This window comes from Garra rufa, chromosome 5 (assembly GCF_049309525.1).
Source record: "Garra rufa chromosome 5, GarRuf1.0, whole genome shotgun sequence".
NCBI classification, from domain to species: Eukaryota; Metazoa; Chordata; class Actinopteri; order Cypriniformes; family Cyprinidae; genus Garra; species Garra rufa.
The window spans coordinates 26,153,327-26,175,000 of NC_133365.1; the positions used below are offsets into that span (position 1 = coordinate 26,153,327).

The window sequence follows — 21,674 nt, forward strand, 5'->3', positions numbered from 1 at the left end:
CTATGGATACCGCTCTGTAGAGGAGTTAGGAAGTTACAGAGGTCTGTACTGATAGGCAAAAATCCTTCAGAGTACTGCTTTTTTACTGTATGGAAGAAAAGTTCAGTGAAAGAGCGAGTAGAACTGACAGGTCACTCAAGAAGAGTGTAGAGTAGTCTGTGTAAATGTGTGTGTCAATGTCAGTGTCTGTGTCTGTGTGAGTGAGGAGAAAAAACTCCAGAAAAGGGGGGACCAGATGTGCGTGCCCCTCCCGGACAAACACTTGAGAGTGGTCGGATTGCAGAGAGAGAGCCTGAATACTAGGGACTAATAGAAAATAATAAATAAAGAAAATGTTGGTTAAAAATTGTAAAAGAAATAGACTTTGCAAAGTACTATAGTAAGAGATTCATTAAAATAAGAAGTATTAGTTAATGATTTATCTTGATAGATGAATAAATAAGATTGCACGTGCTTAAGAACATAATATTTTATATCTAATGACGTCTAAAATTTGTATCTTGTTATCCCTGGAAGACAGTATGGAAATTAATCCATTACAGAGTTTCAGAGATTTGGGGTTGAGTTAACTAAAAGATAACTTGTGTAATGCAATGTGGAATAAGAACAAGATTGGGTGGCCAAGTTAATAGAAATTATGATTTAAAGGCCATAGACATTTTAAAATAGTAAAGGGAACTTGGTGAATAAATATATGCTAATAGGGAAAAATTAATTCACCATTACTAGATTATTCTGAACAATCTATGTGAATGTAAAACAAAAAATAGAATGGAAATCTTTGTTTCACAATATGCATGCCATGCTGTTGTAGAAAGAAGAAGGATCATTTTGTTTATTGTAGTATACTTAGATAATAAAGATAGCTATTTTCTGCATTTTGCAAAGAAGAAACTGCTTGCTATTTTCGCAACGAAGAACTTGCTTTACTAAAATAGAATAAGGGAACTGCTGTTTTTAACCAGATGAAAACGACCATTGAAAGATCTGGCTGAAAAGTGAAATTTAGTTAGAGCTGATTGCTCAGACACAACTGAGGTCATAGTTTACTAAGATTCGATTTGATTAATGCAGTCTCTTGAGTGTTCAAATTTCAGATGACTTCGGGAACAGTGCCTTGACAAAGGAAAGCAAAGAACTGGAGGCTGTCTAACACTGTGATGAAGAAGCAAAGACAAGGCTGCGGAGAGAAGAAGGGGGAGGGGCTGATGGACTTTCAACCCCCCTCCTAAAAGAGGAACACACACTCCTGTATGGAGAAAGACTGACTTAAAGCAGGAAAAGGTGAACATTTCACTTGAGACCTTTCCTAAAGGGATGAAAAGAACATACGGAAATGCAAAACTCTGGCAGGATCAAGCAAAAGCCAGACTGAGGAGAAGCAAAGAAACATCGGAGAACATACAACCCAACATCAAGCCTTTGACTGCCATCACAGACTGACGACCCAGTGCAACAGCTAAAGAGCTTCAACAGACTGATGATCTACACAGAAGAACTTTCATCACTTCCCATCGTGTGCACAGGTGCTGCATATCTAATGATCACTATAGAGACTGCTTCAAATTTGGTTAATTAATTTAATAACTTACTATTGATTATTCACTGGTCTCACAGCAGCTCTTTGAATTCTGTGTTTTAACTAACATTCTTGATCTGCTTTTCATTAGGTACCAGTCCAGCCTTATGTCTTAAAGAAAAAGGAATTTTGACAGAAAAAGTGAATGCTGAACTCACCAATTAGATAAAAATGGAGCTGGATTTGGCATAGAGATAGCTATTCATTAACCAACTAAGGGAAATGTACAACTGAATTATCGATAACAATGCTGAGCTTGTATGGAAAAAAGGGGGGCAGACAAGATGTCTAATAGGAAAAATAGGACTGAGAAAATAATATGTTGGTCACTTAATTTTGTTTAGGGACATTTTGGGGATAGATTGAGGAAAAATAATAACCATAAAGTTCCAAAATCATGAAAATTACAAATGCTGTCAACACTGGGGGAAATGAGATAGAAATGTTGATATCCATGGATCCTAGATTATGCAGAAAGCTTTTATGCTCTTCTCTAAGATGCTCATGAGCAATAACAAAAAGTATATGATGAAAATTTAAAGTAGACAAGTAAATGACATTTGAGAAATTACAGTTGGCTCTTAATTGCACAATGCCTAAAACAATTATTCTGAACCAAATAATCTGTTAGATTTTGATGAGGAAAAAAGAAGAGGTTTACATAGCAGTGTTAAATAAATTTTGTGGGGACAGAAGTTACCCAGTTGCATAAAATGATGTTTAGAACCTATGGGAAATACAACCAAAACTACACTTAATAGAGGCTGATAATGAAAAAAGCTTACGTTAGTCTATTCAAAAGCTGAGGCTAAAATCGTTCATTCACAATCAGCTAAGGTTGGACAAAAATAAAAATAAAAATGAAGTTAGCCAAAAAGGGTGTGTGTGTGAAAGGGAGAGAAAAAGTATGAATGATGGTGTGCAATGGTGTGATATGGAGAGAAAGATAGTGTCTGACGAGACACTGAGGCAAATCAATTATTTTGCCAAAACAGCTGTATGCAAATATTGAAATGTGGGCCCACAGGGCAAATTATGCCCAGTAAAATTATGACCATGGATGAATTTGGTTAAGTTTCCTGGTCAGCACCTTGGTTATTGTTGTGGCAGAAAGAAAAATGCCACACTTGCGCAGCGTATTGCATTGGAAGGCAAAGCAAGAAAGCTTGCTCTGTCCACCCCACATCTAACTTCCTTTTCAGCAAATCATCAGAGAGCTGATTGTGTGTCAAAATGAAAAATATTGTTTTCTGACTGTTAACAAGAATTAAGTGGGTTAAGTGTTTTCCAGGTTGAAAGGCCTATGCTATTGAGCAAGATAGGTCTAAGAAGTTATCCAATGGTAGTAGGACAATGATAGTTGTATAACAAAGTGAAAACTGAATTTGCAAATTGTTGAGAATGAATTGGAAATTAATTAAAACTAGTAACAATGCAATTCATGTAATAAAACCCAGCTCATTATATTGATAGCAATGGATATGAGAGCCCAGGGGCCAGGACAGCCCTTAACCCACATGACATTTCCACAGGTCGGACCAAGAAGGACGACCGGCCAGATGAAAAAATACTAATAAAAATTCTGAAAGTTTCCCTTTACAGGTAACAGCACAATCAAGGCCAGGAAATGGTTGGCTCCACCAATAAGAACCATTGAGGATGCAGTTATGATCTCAAGGGAGAATCTTACATCAGCAACATGGTTGCAGAGTGACACCTAGGTCCAAATCTCCCACCTTAAATGCGCCAACCAGCTTCAACAACCCTGCACAGCATAAAGCGAGGGATTCAGGGCGTGCTAGTAACGACCCTCTCTTGCCAACGAGGGAAAGACCATCGCAACGGCTCGTAAAGAGTCACCCTGGTGAAGATGTAGGCCAACAAATGGAAAGGAGGAAATGGAAAGAGAATGAAAGTTGAAACAGACAATGAGAAAGAACGCAAAAAGAAAAAGACAAAGACAGAGAATGAAGCAGACATGTAAAATTGTGTCATGAAAGAACTTTTGATATTAGAAAGGCAGGATCTTTTTACTTCTCCCCTAAAATCAAGTGTGAATGAGTGGGGAGGAGGGTTTTTGGTCCTGCAGCTTTACCAAGTGCTATTCTATAATCTGGTCATTAGTAATGAAGCAATGTGACCTACCTTAGTCACCAGCTAGTGATACCGAATTATGAAGCTACTCTGAGTAAAGACAGGCAAAGGTGAGACTTGATAAGTCTCAAAGGGGGAAGGTTGAAGATTTTATTCAGGCAACATGCTTTGCATGCTGAGAAGCTGCTTGAAGAGAGAGAAAGAAGATGACGAAGGCGACAAATATCAGTAAAGTGATTGACAAGCTGCCCCATGCAAAGGGGGACGTCTGGCTGACAAAGGTAAATGAACATACAGTGGTGTATGGGAGCTGAACACGCAGCGACATCACTGTGTGGGAGTAATCTGAGGTCAGTACAGGCCAACGAATGACAGCAAGGAGAAGTTAGCAGGAGTTAGCAGGTGTCACATGGCAGTACCTGAATGGTACACATTAATTTAAACAGGAAGATGAGGAAAATGAAGGAATCCCTAGAGACCGACCCGAGTCTGCAGATATTAGCAACAAATATGATCGTTCTGATCTTGCTCATTGCTACTCTGATCGAGAAGGCCGAGATGTCCAAGAAGTGAAGGCAGGAGATGAACACTAGCTGGACCACCCAGATCCTGCCCACTCCTATGCCAGCAACATGTGGTGGAGACTGATTAACCACAACAAGGCAAGAAATCATCTGATCAAGGCGAAAAGAGATATCGGCATGAAAGTAATTTCACTGCAAGATCACAGCAAATATTCAAGCTTGGGAAGAGACAACCCTGTTCCGAAAGAACATTAACTATAAAATAGCCTTTAAGTTGATAAGTCGAAGTGACAAGGTATGAACTGATAAGTTTCATGAACACTACGAAGGTAATGATGGAGGCATCAAGGAAGACCTGCAAGAACTAAGACAGCACTGCGAAACCAACTCGTCTTGGACCAGCTCACTGCATCTACGGGGGATGTGTACAATAGTGGAGACTACATGTTGTACATATATTCCAGACAATGATGCAGATGAACACATGATAGACCTAGGCATCCATAACATGACTAAAGCAATAGAAAGATTGACCGCAAGAGAAATGAATACTGATGACAATGTATGGGGATAAAACTGGTTTAAAGGAATTATGGTAGAAAGCTGAACACATTAGATTAATTGCCCTCTCAGCACTAGCTATGTTGCAATGTATGTGGACTTGTTGTAATGTGCATGATCAGAAGAGTTGTGAATTCAACATGAAATCTTCAATAGCTCACCACATGGTAATATAAAATGTCATAAGGTTAGATGCAGTAAAATTGGGAGGTAAATGTTTCATAGAGAGAAGCAGACAGATAAATAACCCCTCAGAATGCTGTGGCGTGACTCAGCCCTTGGGTATCGAAACATAGTGACTTTGGTTAGTCAATGAGTAGTAGTTACTGGAAAAAAAATGAATTAGGAAACAGCACTGTGGAGAAAGTGAGACGTAAAACGTCTCAAAGGGGGAAATATGAAGAAGATTTTTATTAATCAGAATCAAGTATAATCAATGTGATTATAGCCATATATGCATCAAATTATTTCACTATTATAATCATGTGTCTTTCTGGGTGTGTAAGGGCCTGCAGGAGAATGGAATGTGCAAACATTGCAAAAGTCACATATGGTGGACCTCATATGATGACGCTATATGGTTTGTTTTGACATTAGACAAAATATATGGTGAGGCCCACTAGCCAGGCCATGTCCACTAGAGAGGCCAGGGTAAGGAAGAACTTGTTATGTTAGGGGCCTCTAGCTAGTCCATGGTGGAGAAGAACATCTGTTTATAATAATAATGGTAAATCTAAGGACCCTCAAGACTTTAGTTTGACATGTGTGCGTGAGAAGGCAGGTATAAAAACCCTGCCTCGACAAAGCTAAGTTAGTTCTCTAGGACCAGACTGCAGAGCCTGTTCTCTGTGGATGGCTAGGGTGCTCGGCTTAATTGTTTCGGCAATAAAGTCTATTCTTTTGGTATCAAAACCCAAGTCTCAAAAATGTTTCTTCAACTGAAAAAGAGGGAAACCACTTCAGTACAAGGAGTAAACAAACCACGCGCCTGTACAATTCATTAACACAGAACCACGCATTAATTCATATTTAAACAGTCGGTTTTCGGCTTAATATTAGTCCATATCACGATTTGATTTAAGTGTAACAAACTACCTTTGATTAATGCATCAAACTTTGACAAATTCCGTGACGTTCCGCGTTAAACTGTAAATTCCATTTTGACTGGATTCCGCGATTCCGTCCGTGTTTTCCGCATCGCAGAAATCATAAAGCCCTACATATGAGACATGCCGCCGTTTTAGCGGACAAACTGCTAGCACATTTGTATTTCTTCTTCGCTGCTCTAAACAGTGGTTGCTTGTGGCAACACTGTTTGCATTCTGAGCCACGAAGAAGAACTGGCTTGCTAGCGGGAATAACTTATATCTTAAGAAAATGGTATCGGATCGGTACGTGGGTTCAAGTACTCGCCGATTCCGATGCTAGATTTTTTTGTGGTATCGGCGGCATTTCCGATACTAGTATCGGAATTGGAACAACCCTAGTATAAATGCTATTTGCTATATTGAGTGAAGTTGTTATCAATTTCTAATCATTGTTTTTTGTTAATTGTTTCAGACCACACCTGTCTAATCCTGTACAGTTTCCTCACATATCACTATTGTGAAGATAATGCCAAGCAATGCCCTGTGGTCTGGCTGTGCTGTACATCATGCTGATCATTTGCAGAATTTTAATTAAAGACTGTTGATTCAAATTCATGCCTCCTGTGTTCTGACCGACACACCAGGGCGAACACAGCTACCCTAAACCAGTCCAATACAGTCCTAAACAAACTCAGAAACAAACCATTTGGTCCTTCGAGCCGGAGTATTGTGTTAACGCTGGCCCAGAATGCATGAATACCAGTCTCAAGGTGCACGTCCTGTTTCGCTGTTTCCCTGCTTCCAGTCTGCCTTGCTGCAGAGTGGTCTGTTTGTTTGTAGCTCTCTGCAGCTTCGTTTTTCTACTGGATTTTCTACTGGATTCTCTATCTTATTGTTAATTCTGCCGTTTTAAATTGATAGATATAGCTTAACTTAATTTCTGGTCTTATCCATCAAACTAATCTGACTAATTTGATTGTTCGCCTTACTCTATAATCACGAGTGCAGCGCGTTAGCATTCCATAGCCGGTTAATTTGCCGCTCGCACTCCATTCATGCTTTTAACTCTTGTTTACTATTTTTAGCATTGCGCTGGCCGGTTAACTTGCCATCTGCGTTCCATTCACGTTTTTATTTTTTTTCTCGTGTTTAATATCGTTAGTACTCTTTTAGCCGGTTCCGTTCCGTTTTTTCTCCCCCTGATCTGTTCTTCAGGAACTCTAACAACATTGGTAAGTTGAAATCATTCTACAATCACGGTGAGTAATGGCTTCTTCTCCTACAATTGTAGTCTGCACTGCTTGCCACATATATAGCTTATCTATCTCTGTCAGCAGTGAGCCTTATACATGTGATAAATGCAGGAATATAGTCAGGCTGACAGAGAAGATTTCAGAACTAGAGTCACGCATCCAAACTTTAATGGAGGATAGTAAGAATGTGAGGGCCTTAGATACGGTTTTGGATGTGACTAGCTCAGAAAGCCCTGTACATTGTTCGGTTCCGGTAACAACTCCCGTGCAGCAGGGCAATTGGGTGACTGTGAGGCGGCATAGTTGCGGGTCAAAACACCGCTCTTCCGTTCCGATCAGAACATCAAACAGGTTCTCCCCACTCAGTGAAGCACCCACTGAGAAACCTGATGAAAGTGCTCTAGTAATTGGCGATTCTATTGTACGGAACGTGAAAATAGAGACACCAGCCAGCATAGTCCAATGTTTACCGGGAGCCAGAGCGCCTGACATCTTGGCAAATTTAAAAGTGCTGGCTAATGCTAAACGTAAACTCAGTAAGATTGTTATTCACGTCGGCGCTAATGATGTTCGACTTCGCCAGTCGGAGATCACTAAAAATAATGTTAAAGAGGTGTGTGAACTTGCAAGTACGATGTCAGACACTGTAATATGCTCTGGTCCCCTCCCGGCTTACCGTGGTGACGAGATTCATAGTAGACTGTGGTCACTCCATGGCTGGATGTCAAAGTGGTGCCCGCGAAATAACATAGGTTTCATAGACAATTGGACAAGCTTTTGGGGCAGACCTGACCTGTTGAAAAGAGATGGTCTTCATCCCTCCGGATGTGGAGCATCTCTTCTATCTAGAAATTTGGCACATAGTCTTAGAGTTTGCACTTGACTAACTGGGGCCCAGGTCAGGAAGCAGACAGACTGGCTAAACCGACCATCTGCTAGCCGCCTCATGTCACAGAAATCAGTTAATTCTCAGCACTTAGAGACCCTTTCACCTAGATATCACACTATAGAGACTGTGTCTGTCCCCCGAGCAAAAAAATGCAAAAAACGCCTGAATCAAATCAAGACTAACAATTTAATTGATGTTCAACAAATAAAAAATATATATAATACAGAGAAACAATTGATAAAGCTTGGCTTATTGAATATCAGGTCCCTTTCTACGAAAGCACTTTTTGTAAATGATATGATCACTGATCATAACCTAGATGTGCTCTGTTTGACAGAAACCTGGCTAAAACCAGACGATTACATTATTTTAAACGAGTCCACCCCCCAAGATTACTGTTATAAACATGAACCGCGTCTAAAAGGTAAAGGAGGAGGTGTTTCTACTATTTATAGCAGTATTCTCAATGTCTCTCAGAGAACGGGCTTCAATTATAACTCGTTTGAAGTTATGGTGCTTCATATAGCATTATTCAGAGAAACAAGTACTACTGATAAATCCCCTGTGACGTTTGTGCTAGCTACTGTATACAGGCCACCAGGGCACCATACAGACTTTATTAAAGAATTTGCTGATTTTCAATCCGAATTAGTGCTGGCCGCAGATAAAGTCTTAATAGTGGGTGATTTTAACATCCATGTTGATAATGAAAAAGATGCATTAGGAACAGCATTTATAGATATTTTGAACTCTATTGGGGTTAGACAACACGTGTCAGGTCCTACCCATTGCCGAAATCATACTCTAGATTTAATACTGTCACATGGAATTGATGTTAATGGCGTTGAAATTCTGCAGCAAAGCGATGATATCTCAGATCATTATCTAGTCTCTTGTATAATCCAGATAGCTAAAACTGTTAATTCAATTCCTTGCTACAAATACGGTAGAACCATCACTTCTACTACAAAAGACTGCTTTGTAAGTAATCTTCCTGACTTATCTGAATTCCTCAGCATATCCAATAGCTCAGAAAAACTTGATGATGTAATAGAAACTATGGACTCTCTCTTTTCTAGCACTTTAGATACAGTTGCTCCAGTGCGCCTAAAAAAGATTAAGAAAAACAGTGTAACACCGTGGTATAACGATCATACTCGCGCCCTAAAGAGAAAAGCACGAAAAATGGAACGCAGCTGGAGGAAAACAAAACTAGAGGTTTTTCGTACTGCTTGGCGTGAATGTAATTTATCTTATAGGAAAGCATTAAAAACTGCCAGATCGGATTACTTTTCATCTCTCTTAGAAGAAAACAAACATAACCCTAGGTATTTGTTCAATACTGTGGTTAAATTAACTAAAAATATAGCAGCAACAGGTTTAGACATTTCCCAAAAGCACAGCAGTAATGACTTTATGACGTACTTTACCTCCAAGATAGACACTATTAGAGATAAAATTGTAACCATACAGCTGCCCGCTACAGTATCGCATCAGATAGTGCGTTGTAGATCTCCTGAGGAACAATTCCACTCATTCTCTATTATAGGAGAGGAGGAATTGTATAAACTTGTTAAATCATCTAAACCCACAACATGTATGTTAGACCCTATTCCATCTAAGCTACTAAAGGAGGTACTTCCAGATCCTCCTCCTCAGAAGTCATAGATCCTCTTCTGAATATTATTAATTCGTCACTATCATTAGGATATGTCCCCAAAACCTTCAAAATAGCTGTTATTAAGCCACTCATTAAAAAACCACAACTTGACCCCTATGAATTAATTAACTACAGACCAATTTCGAATCTCCCTTTTCTGTCAAAGATACTAGAAAAGGTAGTATCCTCACAATTATGCTCCTTCTTAGAGAAAAATGGTATCTGTGAGGATTTCCAGTCAGGTTTTAGACCATATCATAGTACTGAGACTGCTCTAATTAGAGTAACAAATGACCTGCTATTGTCAAGCGATCGTGGTTGCATCTCTCTATTAGTGCTACTGGATCTTAGTGCTGCATTTGATACTATTGACCACAACATTCTTTTAAATAGACTTGAAAATTATGTAGGCATTAGTGGTAGTGCACTGGCATGGTTCAAATCGTACTTATCTGACCGTCATCAGTTTGTGGCAATAAATGAAGAGGTATCATTTAGATCGCAAGTGCAGTATGGAGTACCTCAAGGCTCAGTGCTAGGGCCATTACTTTTTACGCTTTACATGTTACCCTTGGGAGATATCATCAGGAAACATGGTGTTAGCTTTCATTGTTACGCTGATGATACTCAGCTCTATATTTCTTCGCAGCCCGGCAAAACATATCCATTCGAAAAACTAACAGAATGCATAGCTGATATTAAAAACTGGATGGCGAATAACTTCTTACTGTTAAATTCTGAAAAAACAGAGGTACTAATTATTGGACCTAAAACCTCCACAAGTAATGACCTAAAACACAGTCTAATACTAGATGGCTGCTCTGTAAATTCGTCGTCATCAGTTAGGAACCTAGGCGTCCTATTCGATAGCAATCTCTCCTTTGAAAGCCACATTTCTAGCATCTGCAAAACCGCATTTTTCCATCTTAAAAATATATCGAAATTACGACCTATGCTATCAATGTCAAATGCTGAAACATTAATTCATGCGTTCATGACTGTGAGGGACCGAGCAGTAAATAAAGAGGGCCATCAAAAAAGAAGTTTCCAAAAAAATAATTATTTTAATAAATCCAAAAAAACAAAGGTTTCACAAAAAGTTCAACAATCAAAAAAACTAGGCCTATTAAGAAACAAAGAAAATTATCAAAACAAACACAACTCAACATGTACTACCAAACACTCACTCCAAATGACACACCCGGGCACATTTAAACAATTGGACTAGTCCATATTACTACAAGAGGGGGGGAGGAAGAGACAAGACACTTACTATGAAGTACAACCACAACAACAAAGTACTTAAATGCTGAAACTCGGACTAATATAAAATAAATATATAATAAACAAAATACAAATCAAGAAGATCAAGAATTAAACAAACAATCCTCGGTCCTCCAGTCTCCTGTTTCCCCCGCGGTTAATCCGTCTATTGGTGTAAACGGGCGGAACTAAAAGTCAGCGGAGGCTGCGCGCCGGTCTTTTATAACGCACGGACCTGACTTCAGCAGCCCGTCCTCCTCCGCGTCTCTCGGTAGCCTCGGCAGCACGGTAACTTTAACTCAAAGAAAACTATATTAACAAACAACTACAAACAGCACAGGGAACTTAATTGTGTGCACTCCAACCAGTCACAATGTACTGAAAGTTAAATAAAGTATACGAAAACAAATAAATGGTGTTTGTGTCTTATTAAACTAAATACATTAATCAAATCAATACAAAATAAATTCAAACAATGTTTGTTTGTTAGTGTATGTGTGTGTGTGTGTGTGTGTGTGTGTGTGTGTGTGTGTGTGTGTGTGTGTGTATTACCCTCAGAGATGTGTGGCCATATCCCTGGCCATCACATACTCCCTCCCTTCGGGAATGTCCCTGGCACACCGGGAGAGATAGTCGGCAGTAAGATTCTCTTTGCCAGGGACATGTTGGATGGAAAAACGAAAGGGCTACATGGCAAGATACCAACGGGTGATTCGGCTGTTGGTGTCCTTCATTCTCTGGAGCCACTGTAGAGCCTTATGATCTGTTTCCAGGATGAATTCCCTCCCCAAGAGATAGTATTTTAGAGAGTCCAGGGCCCATTTAACAGCCAAGCATTCTTTTTCCACAATGGAATAGCGGACTTCCCTCGGGAAGAGCTTCCGGCTAAGGAAAGCAATGGGGCGGCGAGCATCAGGGCCTCCCTGCAACAGCACTGCTCCTAGGCCTCTATCTGAAGCATCTGTTTGGAGAATGAAAGACTGATTGAAATCAGGATTGTGCAGCAGAGAATCCTTACTCAAGGCGGTTCTAATGTCCTGGAATGCAGTTTCCACTTCTTTTGTCCATCGGAGCTGATTAGGACTCCTAGAGCCCACCATATCAGTCAATACCGCAGCCCTGCTAGAGAAGTTGGGAATGAATTTGTTATAAAATCCAGCCATGCCCAAGAAGGATCTTAACTCCTTACGAGTATGTGGCTGTGGACACTCTTCAATAGCCTGAACCTTTCCCACCTGAGGCTTTATCACCCCTTTGCCAATGACAAACCCGAGGTACTCCATCTCAGCCTTCGCAATGGCACACTTTTGTGGATTAATAGTCAAACCAGCTTCCTGCAGACGCTGCAGAACCTCCTGGATATGCTGCATATGTTGCTCCCAGGTGTCACTATAAATCACGATATCGTCTAGATAAGCAGCCGTAAAAGTTAATCCGTGCAGTACCTGGTCCATGAGTCTTTGAAAGCTGGCCGGTGCTCCGTGCAAGCCGAAGGCCAGAACTCTGAAATGGCCGTCAGCTCTCTGGAACGCTGAGTCAACGGGATCTGCCAGTACCCTTTTGAAAGATCAATGGTTGTCAAAAACTTTGAGGTACCCAAACGATCGGTAAGATCCCCGATCCGTGGAGTTGGGTAAGCGTCAAACTTTGTCACCGAATTGAGATACCGAAAGTCTATACAAAATCTTAGGGTACCATCCTTTTTGGGTACAAGGACCACAGGGTGGCACCACTCACTTTTAGAAGGCTCTATGATCCCCATCCTCAGCATTAGATCAACTTCCCTCCTCAGTGACTCCTGGAGACGTTCCGGCACCCTGTAGCTCATTCTCCTGACAACAGCATCAGGTTTCAACACAATGTCATGTTCTATTAATGTAGTGAATCCAGGATATTCTGAAAAAAGTCCAGGTAAACAAATGTCTCTCACCTCCCACTGTTGCTGTGGTGACAGGTGACTCAGATCGACCTCTCCTAGAGCAGGCTGGGGTAAGTATTGATCATCGGCGGAGTCCTCCTCCGTCACCTGCTTAATCATCAAGCTGTGGGGAGTTTTAGCAGTACGGGGAACCCACTGCTTAAGGAGGTTAATGTGCAGGATTCGTGTAGGACGATCATGGTTGGGCAATGCAACTGCATAAGTGGTAGGTCCCAGTTTCCTTTTTACCTCATATGGACCTTGCCATTTTGCCAACAATTTACTTTCATGAGTAGGCAGCATCACCAGCACCTTCTGTCCAGGTTCAAAACTTCGCTCACGAGCAGATTGATCATACCAGACTTTCTGGCGGATTTGAGCCTCGGCCAAATGAGATTGCGCCAATGCAGTCATCTTCTCCAAACGTTCCCGCATCTGCACCACATAGGAGACCACATTCGTTGGCTCGCATCTCTTCTGGTCCCCCTCCCACATCTCTCGAAGCAGAGCTAAAGGCCCTCTCACTTCATATCCATATAAAAGTTCAAAAGGAGAGAAACCAGTGGAGGATTGTGGCACTTCTCTATAAGCAAACAGAAGGTACGGGAGCCACTGATCCCAGTCTGTACCAGAGTCACAAACAAACTTGCGAAGCATCTGCTTCAAGGTCTGATTAAACCTCTCTGTAAGTCCATCGCTTTGAGGATGATAAGAAGTGGTTCTCAGACTCTTGATGCCCAACAATTTGTATACTTGCTTCAGGAGGGTTGTCATAAAATTGGTTCCTTGATCCGTTAGAATCTCACTTGGCAATCCAACTCTAGAGAACAGCTGCACTAGACAGGTTGCCACATACTTTGCCTTGATGGACTTTAACGGGAACACTTCCGGATACCTGGTTGCGTAGTCTGTTACCACAAGCATAAATCGGTTACCTGAGCGACTTCTTTCCACAGGCCCGACAACATCCATGCCCAGCCTTTCAAACGGAGTTCCTATAATTGGGAGTGGCTGGAGGGGAACACGACAAGGGCCTTGGGTAGAGACTTTTTGACATTCTGGGCAACTTTGACAATACTTTGTTACCTCTGCGTTCAATCCGGGCCAATGGAAGTATTTTCTTATCCGGGCGATGGTTTTATGCTTCCCCAGGTGGCCAGCCCAAGGAATCGAATGACCCAGAGTAAGAATAACTTCCCGGACACCCCGTGGCACCACCAGTTGTGTGGCTGGCCCAAACTGACGATAGAGTATTCCTTTTTGAATGCAATATCTCTCCTTTCCGTCACCCTCAGCCGTCTTTATGCCCTCCTGCTTTGCCCGCTCCAAATAAGGCATGAGACTGGCATCCTCTTGTTGTAGCTGAATAATGTTAGCAGGCAGCTTAAACTCTGTAGAAAAATCTGAAAGACATTCAGAAGGCAGATGGGAAGCATGATATTGAATTTTTTCCAACCGTTTCTGTCGCCGAGACTTCCTAGGCTTAGCGGAACCACAAACTTCCACATCCACATTGTAGAAGGGCAGGGTACCCCAGAACTGTTCCCTTTCCTCCCCCTTGCTTGCTTTTGCTCGAGTAACAACCATATTACATGTAGACACCGATTGCAACAAGTCCCAGAGTACTGGCAGATCATGACCCAAAACTACAGGGAATGGTAGGTGTTCGGCTACGCCCACCTCTAAGAGAAACGTTTGTCCTCTCACCTTCACATACACCTCTGCAGTGGGTAGCAGCTTCTCGTCCCCATGTACACAGCGGACAGCCTTCTTTGCAGTGAAGCTCAGGAGGACTGGAGAGACATATTTAAGATGGACTAAGGTCTGATCACTCCCCGTATCGATAAGGGCTGCCAATTCCCTCCCATTCACCTGAACTGTTGTCATCCGCTGTGACTTTTCAGCTTCCACTGGCGAGCTCATCCACTGGCGAGCTCATTTGACCCCTAGGTACATAACACAGGTGAGCAGTCTTGACTACATTTTTAGGGCACATGGGTTTTGTGTGACCCTCCAGACCACACAGATAACAGATTGGCACTTTCCTTTGACTCCTAGCTGCCGTCACAAAGGCAGGTCCTCCACCCGAAGGCTTACCAGCACTGGAAAAGTTTCGTGAAGCCTGTTGGGGAAGGGTTGGGCTAAGGTCATCCTTGTTGGTTCTCCAACACCAGGGGTGACTCCCTTTACGTGCTGCCACAAACACATCTGCCAGTTTTGCCGCTTGTGAAGCAGACTTTGGGTCATGTTCCCGCACCCAAACCTGGAGCTCAGGAGAAAGCATTCTTAAATATTGTTCAAGAATTATAACTTCACCAACTTCCTCAATGGACTTACTTCTTGGCTGCATCCACTTCACATAAAGCTCTTTTAATCGCACATACAATTCCTTCGGACTCTCAAGAGGTTCAACTTCGAGAGAACGGAACCTTTGTCTGTAAGTTTCTCGACTAATGTCGTATTTTCTTAAAATTGCCGATTTAAGTTCCTCAAAATCAAGAGAGTCATCGATATCCATGTGAACATAAGCAGCCCTGGCCTTACCAGTCAGAAGGGGAATCAGATGAAAGGCCCAGTCCTCCTTTGGCCACCGGCAAGCTGCTGCAATTCTCTCAAAGGTAATTAAAAAATGCTCAACGTCATCAGAGTCAGATAACTTCTCAAGTTTAGGCTCTTTAAATTGACACTGACCTCCTGGATCACGGACCTCCGACATGTCTTTCCGACAGGCAGTGGACCGAGACAGTGGCCGGCCAGAGACCACCTCTTCATCCTCTGGGCCATCCAAAGTGTCCAGAGCAGTCAGAACTGGATTAGGACCTGGAGTGGTTCGAGCCTGCACCTCCAGCTGCAACAGACTGAACTGATGTTGAAGGGCTTTAAACCGACGTTCCTGCTGAGCATACTCTGAACTCCTTTGAGCTTCCCTAGCATCCATTTTTGCCATATGAGCTCGAAACAAGCCAGTCAAGTCAGCAAGGGTTGGATCCCCACTTCCAGGGTCCATATCCACCTCTCTTCCATCCTGTGCTCCTTCATCCTCCCCCAGCTCCTGCAAAACTTCCTCAGGCTGGTCTACTGGCACATTCTTTGGGGCTCCTTTCCGCCCTCCCCGGTTCATGGTGCCAAAAAAGTATACGAAAACAAATAAATGGTGTTTGTGTCTTATTAAACTAAATACATTAATCAAATCAATACAAAATAAATTCAAACAATGTTTGTTTGTTAGTGTATGTGTGTGTGTGTGTGTGTATTACCTTCAGAGATGTGTGGCCATATCCCTGGCCATCACAATGACCTCAAGGATAGATTATTGTAATGCTTTATTGGGTGGTTGTTCTGCACGCTTAATAAACAAACTCCAGCTGGTCCAAAATGCAGCAGCTAGAGTTCTTACTAGAACCAGAAAGTATGACCATATTAGCCCGGTTCTGTCAGCACTGCATTGGCTCCCTATAAAACATCGTATAGATTTTAAAATCTTGCTAATTACTTATAAAGCCCTCAATGGTTTAGCTCCTCAGTACTTGAACGAGCTCCTATCGTATTATAGTCCCTCACGTCCGCTGCGTTCTCAAAATTCTGGCAATTTGATAATACCTAGAATATCAAAATCAACTGCGGGCGGCAGATCATTTTCTTATCTAGCGCCTAAACTCTGGAACAATCTACCTAACACTGTTCGGGAGGCAGACACACTCTGTCAGTTTAAATCTAGATTAAAGACACATCTCTTTAACCTGGCTTACACATAAAATCATTAACACATTTCCATAATTCAAATCCGTTAAAGGATTGTTAGGCTGCATTAATTAGGTCAACCGGAACCGAAAACACCTCCCATAACACCTGATGCACTCGTTGCATCGTAAAAAGAATGGCATCTACGCTAATATTAGTCTGTTTCATTCTTATTCCAAGGTCACCATAGCCTCCAGACCCAGCCTGTATCCAGATCAGATGCTCACTCCAGTCCCCCGGATCCAGTCCGTACCCAGCTTAGATCATGGATCACCACCTAGAGATGACTTCAATAGCCGTGGATGTCAACCAGATGAGCTCCAAGGTGGATCATCAATAAAGACCTCGCCAACCTTGACGGCCATCGGCGCTACACCACAGGATCCTAATGAGTTCTCTACAATCAGACATTGGTACAAACTGTTGTTTGGTCTTGCCAGAGGAGAACTGGTCCCACGACTGAGCCTGGTTTCTCCCAAGGTTTTTTTCTCCATCTGTCACCTGTGGAGTTTTGGTTCCTTGCCGCTGTCGCCTCTGGCTTGCTTAGCTGGGGACATTTTCCAGCGATATCGTATACTATTTGAACTGAACTGACGATGACATTACTGAATTCATTGATGAACTGCCTTTAACTGAAAATTGATTGTTACAATAATGCGTTACTTACACACTATTGTGCTGTTTAAATACTGTGCAGTTGCTTTGACACAATCTGTATTGTAAAAGGCGCTATATAAATAAAGGTGACTTGACTTGACTTGACGTCCTAAACGTTCAGTCTGCCGTCCAGCTTACTTAGAAGATTTTGAAGTCCAGTATCCGAATCAACCTGAGACTTCTTCGACAGCACAGCAGTCGCATGGGCGAGAAGATGACCAGCATAGACATAGAAGGATTGCTCACCCGGATTTCAGCCATTATAGTTCAGATGAGGAATCTGGTAGGAAAACACCTGATTCGTTAGAAGCAAGGAGCCCACAAACAGGATCCTGGTATCTCAACAAAGTTTAGTGGAGTGAAAGAGATAAGTATTCTCCACGTTCCTTACCTCAGGAATCCAGAGACAGGTTGTACGACCTTGAAAGAGAGAACAGACAGCTTTGTCAATCACAGCAATCGATGAAGGAGGAAATCAGAAAACTGGTAGAAATCCAGAAAGGTATGCAAGAGATGCTGATGGGAAACCAGCCAAGTCCAGTTCGTCCACTTCCTGGGCAACGGCCTTTAGCTCCATAACCTCCAATACCATCGCCTAGAACCATCTACAGAGAGCCAGAGAGACCTGTCCAATGCCCAGCCCCTCGAGTGCATCCAGTACCAGCTCCACGTAAACTTCCTGTCCCACAAAGTAGAGAATATGTAGATGCTACAGATATTGAAGCTCATCCTTCTGCCTTACCAGCTCGAAATTACTACCGTGACAGCTTTGCTACTCATGTTCCTTCATCCACACCTCTGATGCCTGCTGTCTCCACCCGTTCCCAACCTCTTGGTCACCAGCAAACTCTAGAGAGTGGCCGATAAGTTTCACCAGACAGGAGACAACCTAGAGGGGTCCTCAGCCAACCATACCTGATTTCATCCATCGAGATTCAGGTGAATTTACCCGTCTCAAGTTAGCCTTGAGCAATTTGTTGCCAGAAGATGCAACGGAGTTGTTCAAATACCAGGTGCTAATTGATCATCTGAAATTAGTGGAAGCACGCCTGATAGCAGAGTCGTTCCTGAACTCACCTACCTCATATACAGACACTATGGAGTCGTTAACTGACAGATATGGGCGTCCTCATCAACTAGCGCTGAACAAGATAGCAGCTGTAATGGATTCTCCAGATATCCAGCCTGGTGATACAAGAAGCTTTGAGTCCTTTGCGCTCCAAGTCCAAGCACTGGTAGGTTCTGGGCATAGAGGGAGAAGTTGAACTATGCTGTGGTTCCCATGTAGCATGACTTCTCACTAAATTGCCTCCTGACCTACGTGCAGCTTTTAGAAGGAGTGTAAGCAATGAACCAGGTGCTCTGTACACACTAATTGATTTGGCGAAGTGGCTGCCAAGACCATGAGACCTTTGGTGGCAGCAAAACCCAGCGAGACAGAGTCAGACCCAAAGTGGTCTCAAGCAGAGACCCCAGATATAAACACAGACCGGCCACAATCCTTCACAGTGTAGATCAGCCAACTACAGCACAGACAGCACAACAACCGGCAAAAGGATTTGAGAAGAGCAATGCTTTCTGTCCGTATTGCGATAACAGAGATCATTATCTGAGCCAGTGCTCCTCATTCCAAGCCCTTACTAAAGATCAAGTTACAAACTGGACAAAGACAAACAACACATGCTGGAAGTGTGGACGCTGTCATAGATCGGCGCATTGTAAACTGAAGAAACCCTGCCACATCTGCAATGGCAAGCACTTACAGATCCTTCACGATGTCAACACTAAGACAGCAAATGAGGGCACATGTCTGGTGAGTGCTACCACTAAACCAATATTTTTGGACCGACCTCCAAGCTCTAAACGAGTCCTTTTGAAGGTAGTTAGAGTCGTCCTGCATCATAATGGTCAGAGTTTAAACACGTATGCAGTGCTTGACGATGGCTCTGAACGCACAATCCTCCTGTCATCAGCAGCCCAACAGCTAACGTGAGGTGTAAAATAGTCAAAGTTATATTTATAACAATTTTATTCATTTAATTTTTATCATCTGAGATGTACATTTAGGTAATTATACCTTGTTATATTTCCAAGGCCCCCAATAAATAAATAAATAAATATACATACATACATATTTAATGTATGTAAAATTATTTTTTAAAATATAACATATCAGTTAATAAAATATCACAAAAGTGTAACTCACTTATTTCAGAACCAGATGTCAGCAGAAGATCAATAGGTTCATTCTACACACTAAATTTTGCTTCTGGATTTGTATTTGGACATAAAATCACGATTATAACATTAAAAATCATATTTTGCCAAAAGTTTACCATGTCATACTGAGGTATCAGTTTTTGCAATTGCCACATAATTCCTAAACCCTTAATCTGTTGAAAGCATTTTATAAGCTCTGTTACAGACAGATACCATTCTATTTTTGGGGTGCAGAACAAACACACAGTCAGAAAGTGTTATATAATTTAGAGGAAGGGAACATTTTTAAATTATAAACAAAGTCCATGGTTGGCCTAAAAAAATGAATATAAATATTATTTAAAATAGTAATACAACTAAATAAATAACAATGACAGGGAAAAGGTTTGACATCTCTAAAGCATTTAATAAAAATAATAATAATAATAATTTTGTAATTAAGTTAAGTGTGTTTTAATCTACATTGTGGGGACCAATTATTCACACAAAGAGTAAAACCTGAATTTTTGACATTTTTGTGACTTACAGGTATGGACCATAGTCGGGCTAAATGTGTCTAAATGTGCCGTTTCTCAACCAGAATCGGGTCAGATCCGCAGATCCAAAGCCTAGCCAAATCCGGCAACCATTGCTGGGCCAGAGCCGGCTCACTTCTGGCCAGCTGCTGCCAGAACACAGCCGAGTGAGCCGGCACTCAGCCGCAATCGGCCCAATTCCGCTGGCTACCTTTGCTTTCAAAACGCGATAAACGACTTTAAGATGAAGTACTCCTGTGTAGTAATCCTATCATAATTATCTCTGCTTCAAAACTTTGGTTTTAGCATACAAAAAATAAAATAAAAGAAAAACCACATATACCATCTAATGGTAAATTCTTGTGATACTGTACAGCAGAAAAGTGCTATGGTAATAAATTGTATTTAGCTTGTGTAAGTATTACCACAAAAGAACAACAGAAAAAACACATATAGCATTTAATGGTAAATTCTTGTGATACTGTACAACAGAAAGTGCTGTAATAATTCTATCATAATTATATCTACTTCAAAACTTTGGTTTTACCATACAAAAAAAGAAGAAAAAAAAAAAAGAAAAAGAAAAACAACATGCCATCTATTGGAAAATTCTTGTGATACTGTACCGCAGAAAAGTGCTATGGTAATCCTGTCATATTTAGCTTGTTTTGTATTACCACAAAAGAACAACAGAAAAACAACATATGCCATCTGATGGTAAATTCTTGTGATACTGTACCACAGAACAGTGCTATGGTAATCCTGTCATATTTAGCATGTGTTGTATTACCACAAAAGAACAACAGAAAAACAACATATGCCATCTGATGGTAAACTCTTGTGATACTGTACCACAGAACAGTGCTATGGTAATCCTGTCATATTTAGCATGTGTTGTATTACCACAAAAGAACAACAGAAAAACAACATATGCCATCTGATGGTAAATTCTTGTGATACTGTACCACAGAAAAGTGCTATGGTAATCCTGTCATATTTAGCATGTGTTGGATTACCACAAAAGAACAACAGAAAAACGTCTCAGGTTACGTAGGTAACCCTAGTTCCCTGAGGACAGGGAACGAGACGCTGCGTCCTGGTTCAGGACACTTTGGGAACCGCCTTCAGCGTGACCGGTTCTGAAACGAGGTATAGAATAACGACAGTGAACTTGACACTGGCCGGCGCCAGCCCGTGACGTCATCAGCAGGTGCCTATAAAAGCAGGTGCCTGAGAGCACAACACCATCTTTTTGTCGGACGGAGGTCTGTGCAGGGCCCGAGGCATGGCCCTGAGACGCAGCGTCTCGTTCCCTGTCCTCAGGGAACTAGGGTTACCTACGTAACCTGAGACGTTCCCTTCCGGAGGGAATTCTACGCTGCGTCCTGGTTCAGGACACTTTGGGAACGCTTATACCAACACCGCCATGCCGAGGGATAGGTGATCAAACTGACTGAATGAGGAGTCAAGAAGGAAATTCACCCCTGCTACAGCGAGAGTCGCTGGGGCCCAGTGACCTGCCACGGCTAGCCCGGCTACCTGTGCACGCAACTCTCAAGCGTGGAGGCCTAGAGGAAGCCTACTACACTTAGCTCTCTAAGTGAAGGAGCTCATAAACGCCCTGACCATAAGGGGCGGAGTTTAGGGAATGGAGGTCTCGGCAGGGCGAACGCCTGCTCTAGGGACCTGACAACATCCAGTGCTACAGGTAT

The 21,674-nt window shown here is 42.0% G+C and overlaps 1 protein-coding gene across 1 annotated transcript in view; it reads left to right on the forward strand.

Moving 5' to 3' along the window:
• grk1b (G protein-coupled receptor kinase 1 b) overlaps positions 1–21,674 on the forward strand; it is a 73,979-nt gene that overhangs the window by 12,359 nt on the left and 39,946 nt on the right. Inside the window, 1 exon segment of the mRNA XM_073840025.1 lies at positions 9,887–9,890. Within this exon segment, the coding sequence (XP_073696126.1) occupies positions 9,887–9,890 (4 nt within the window).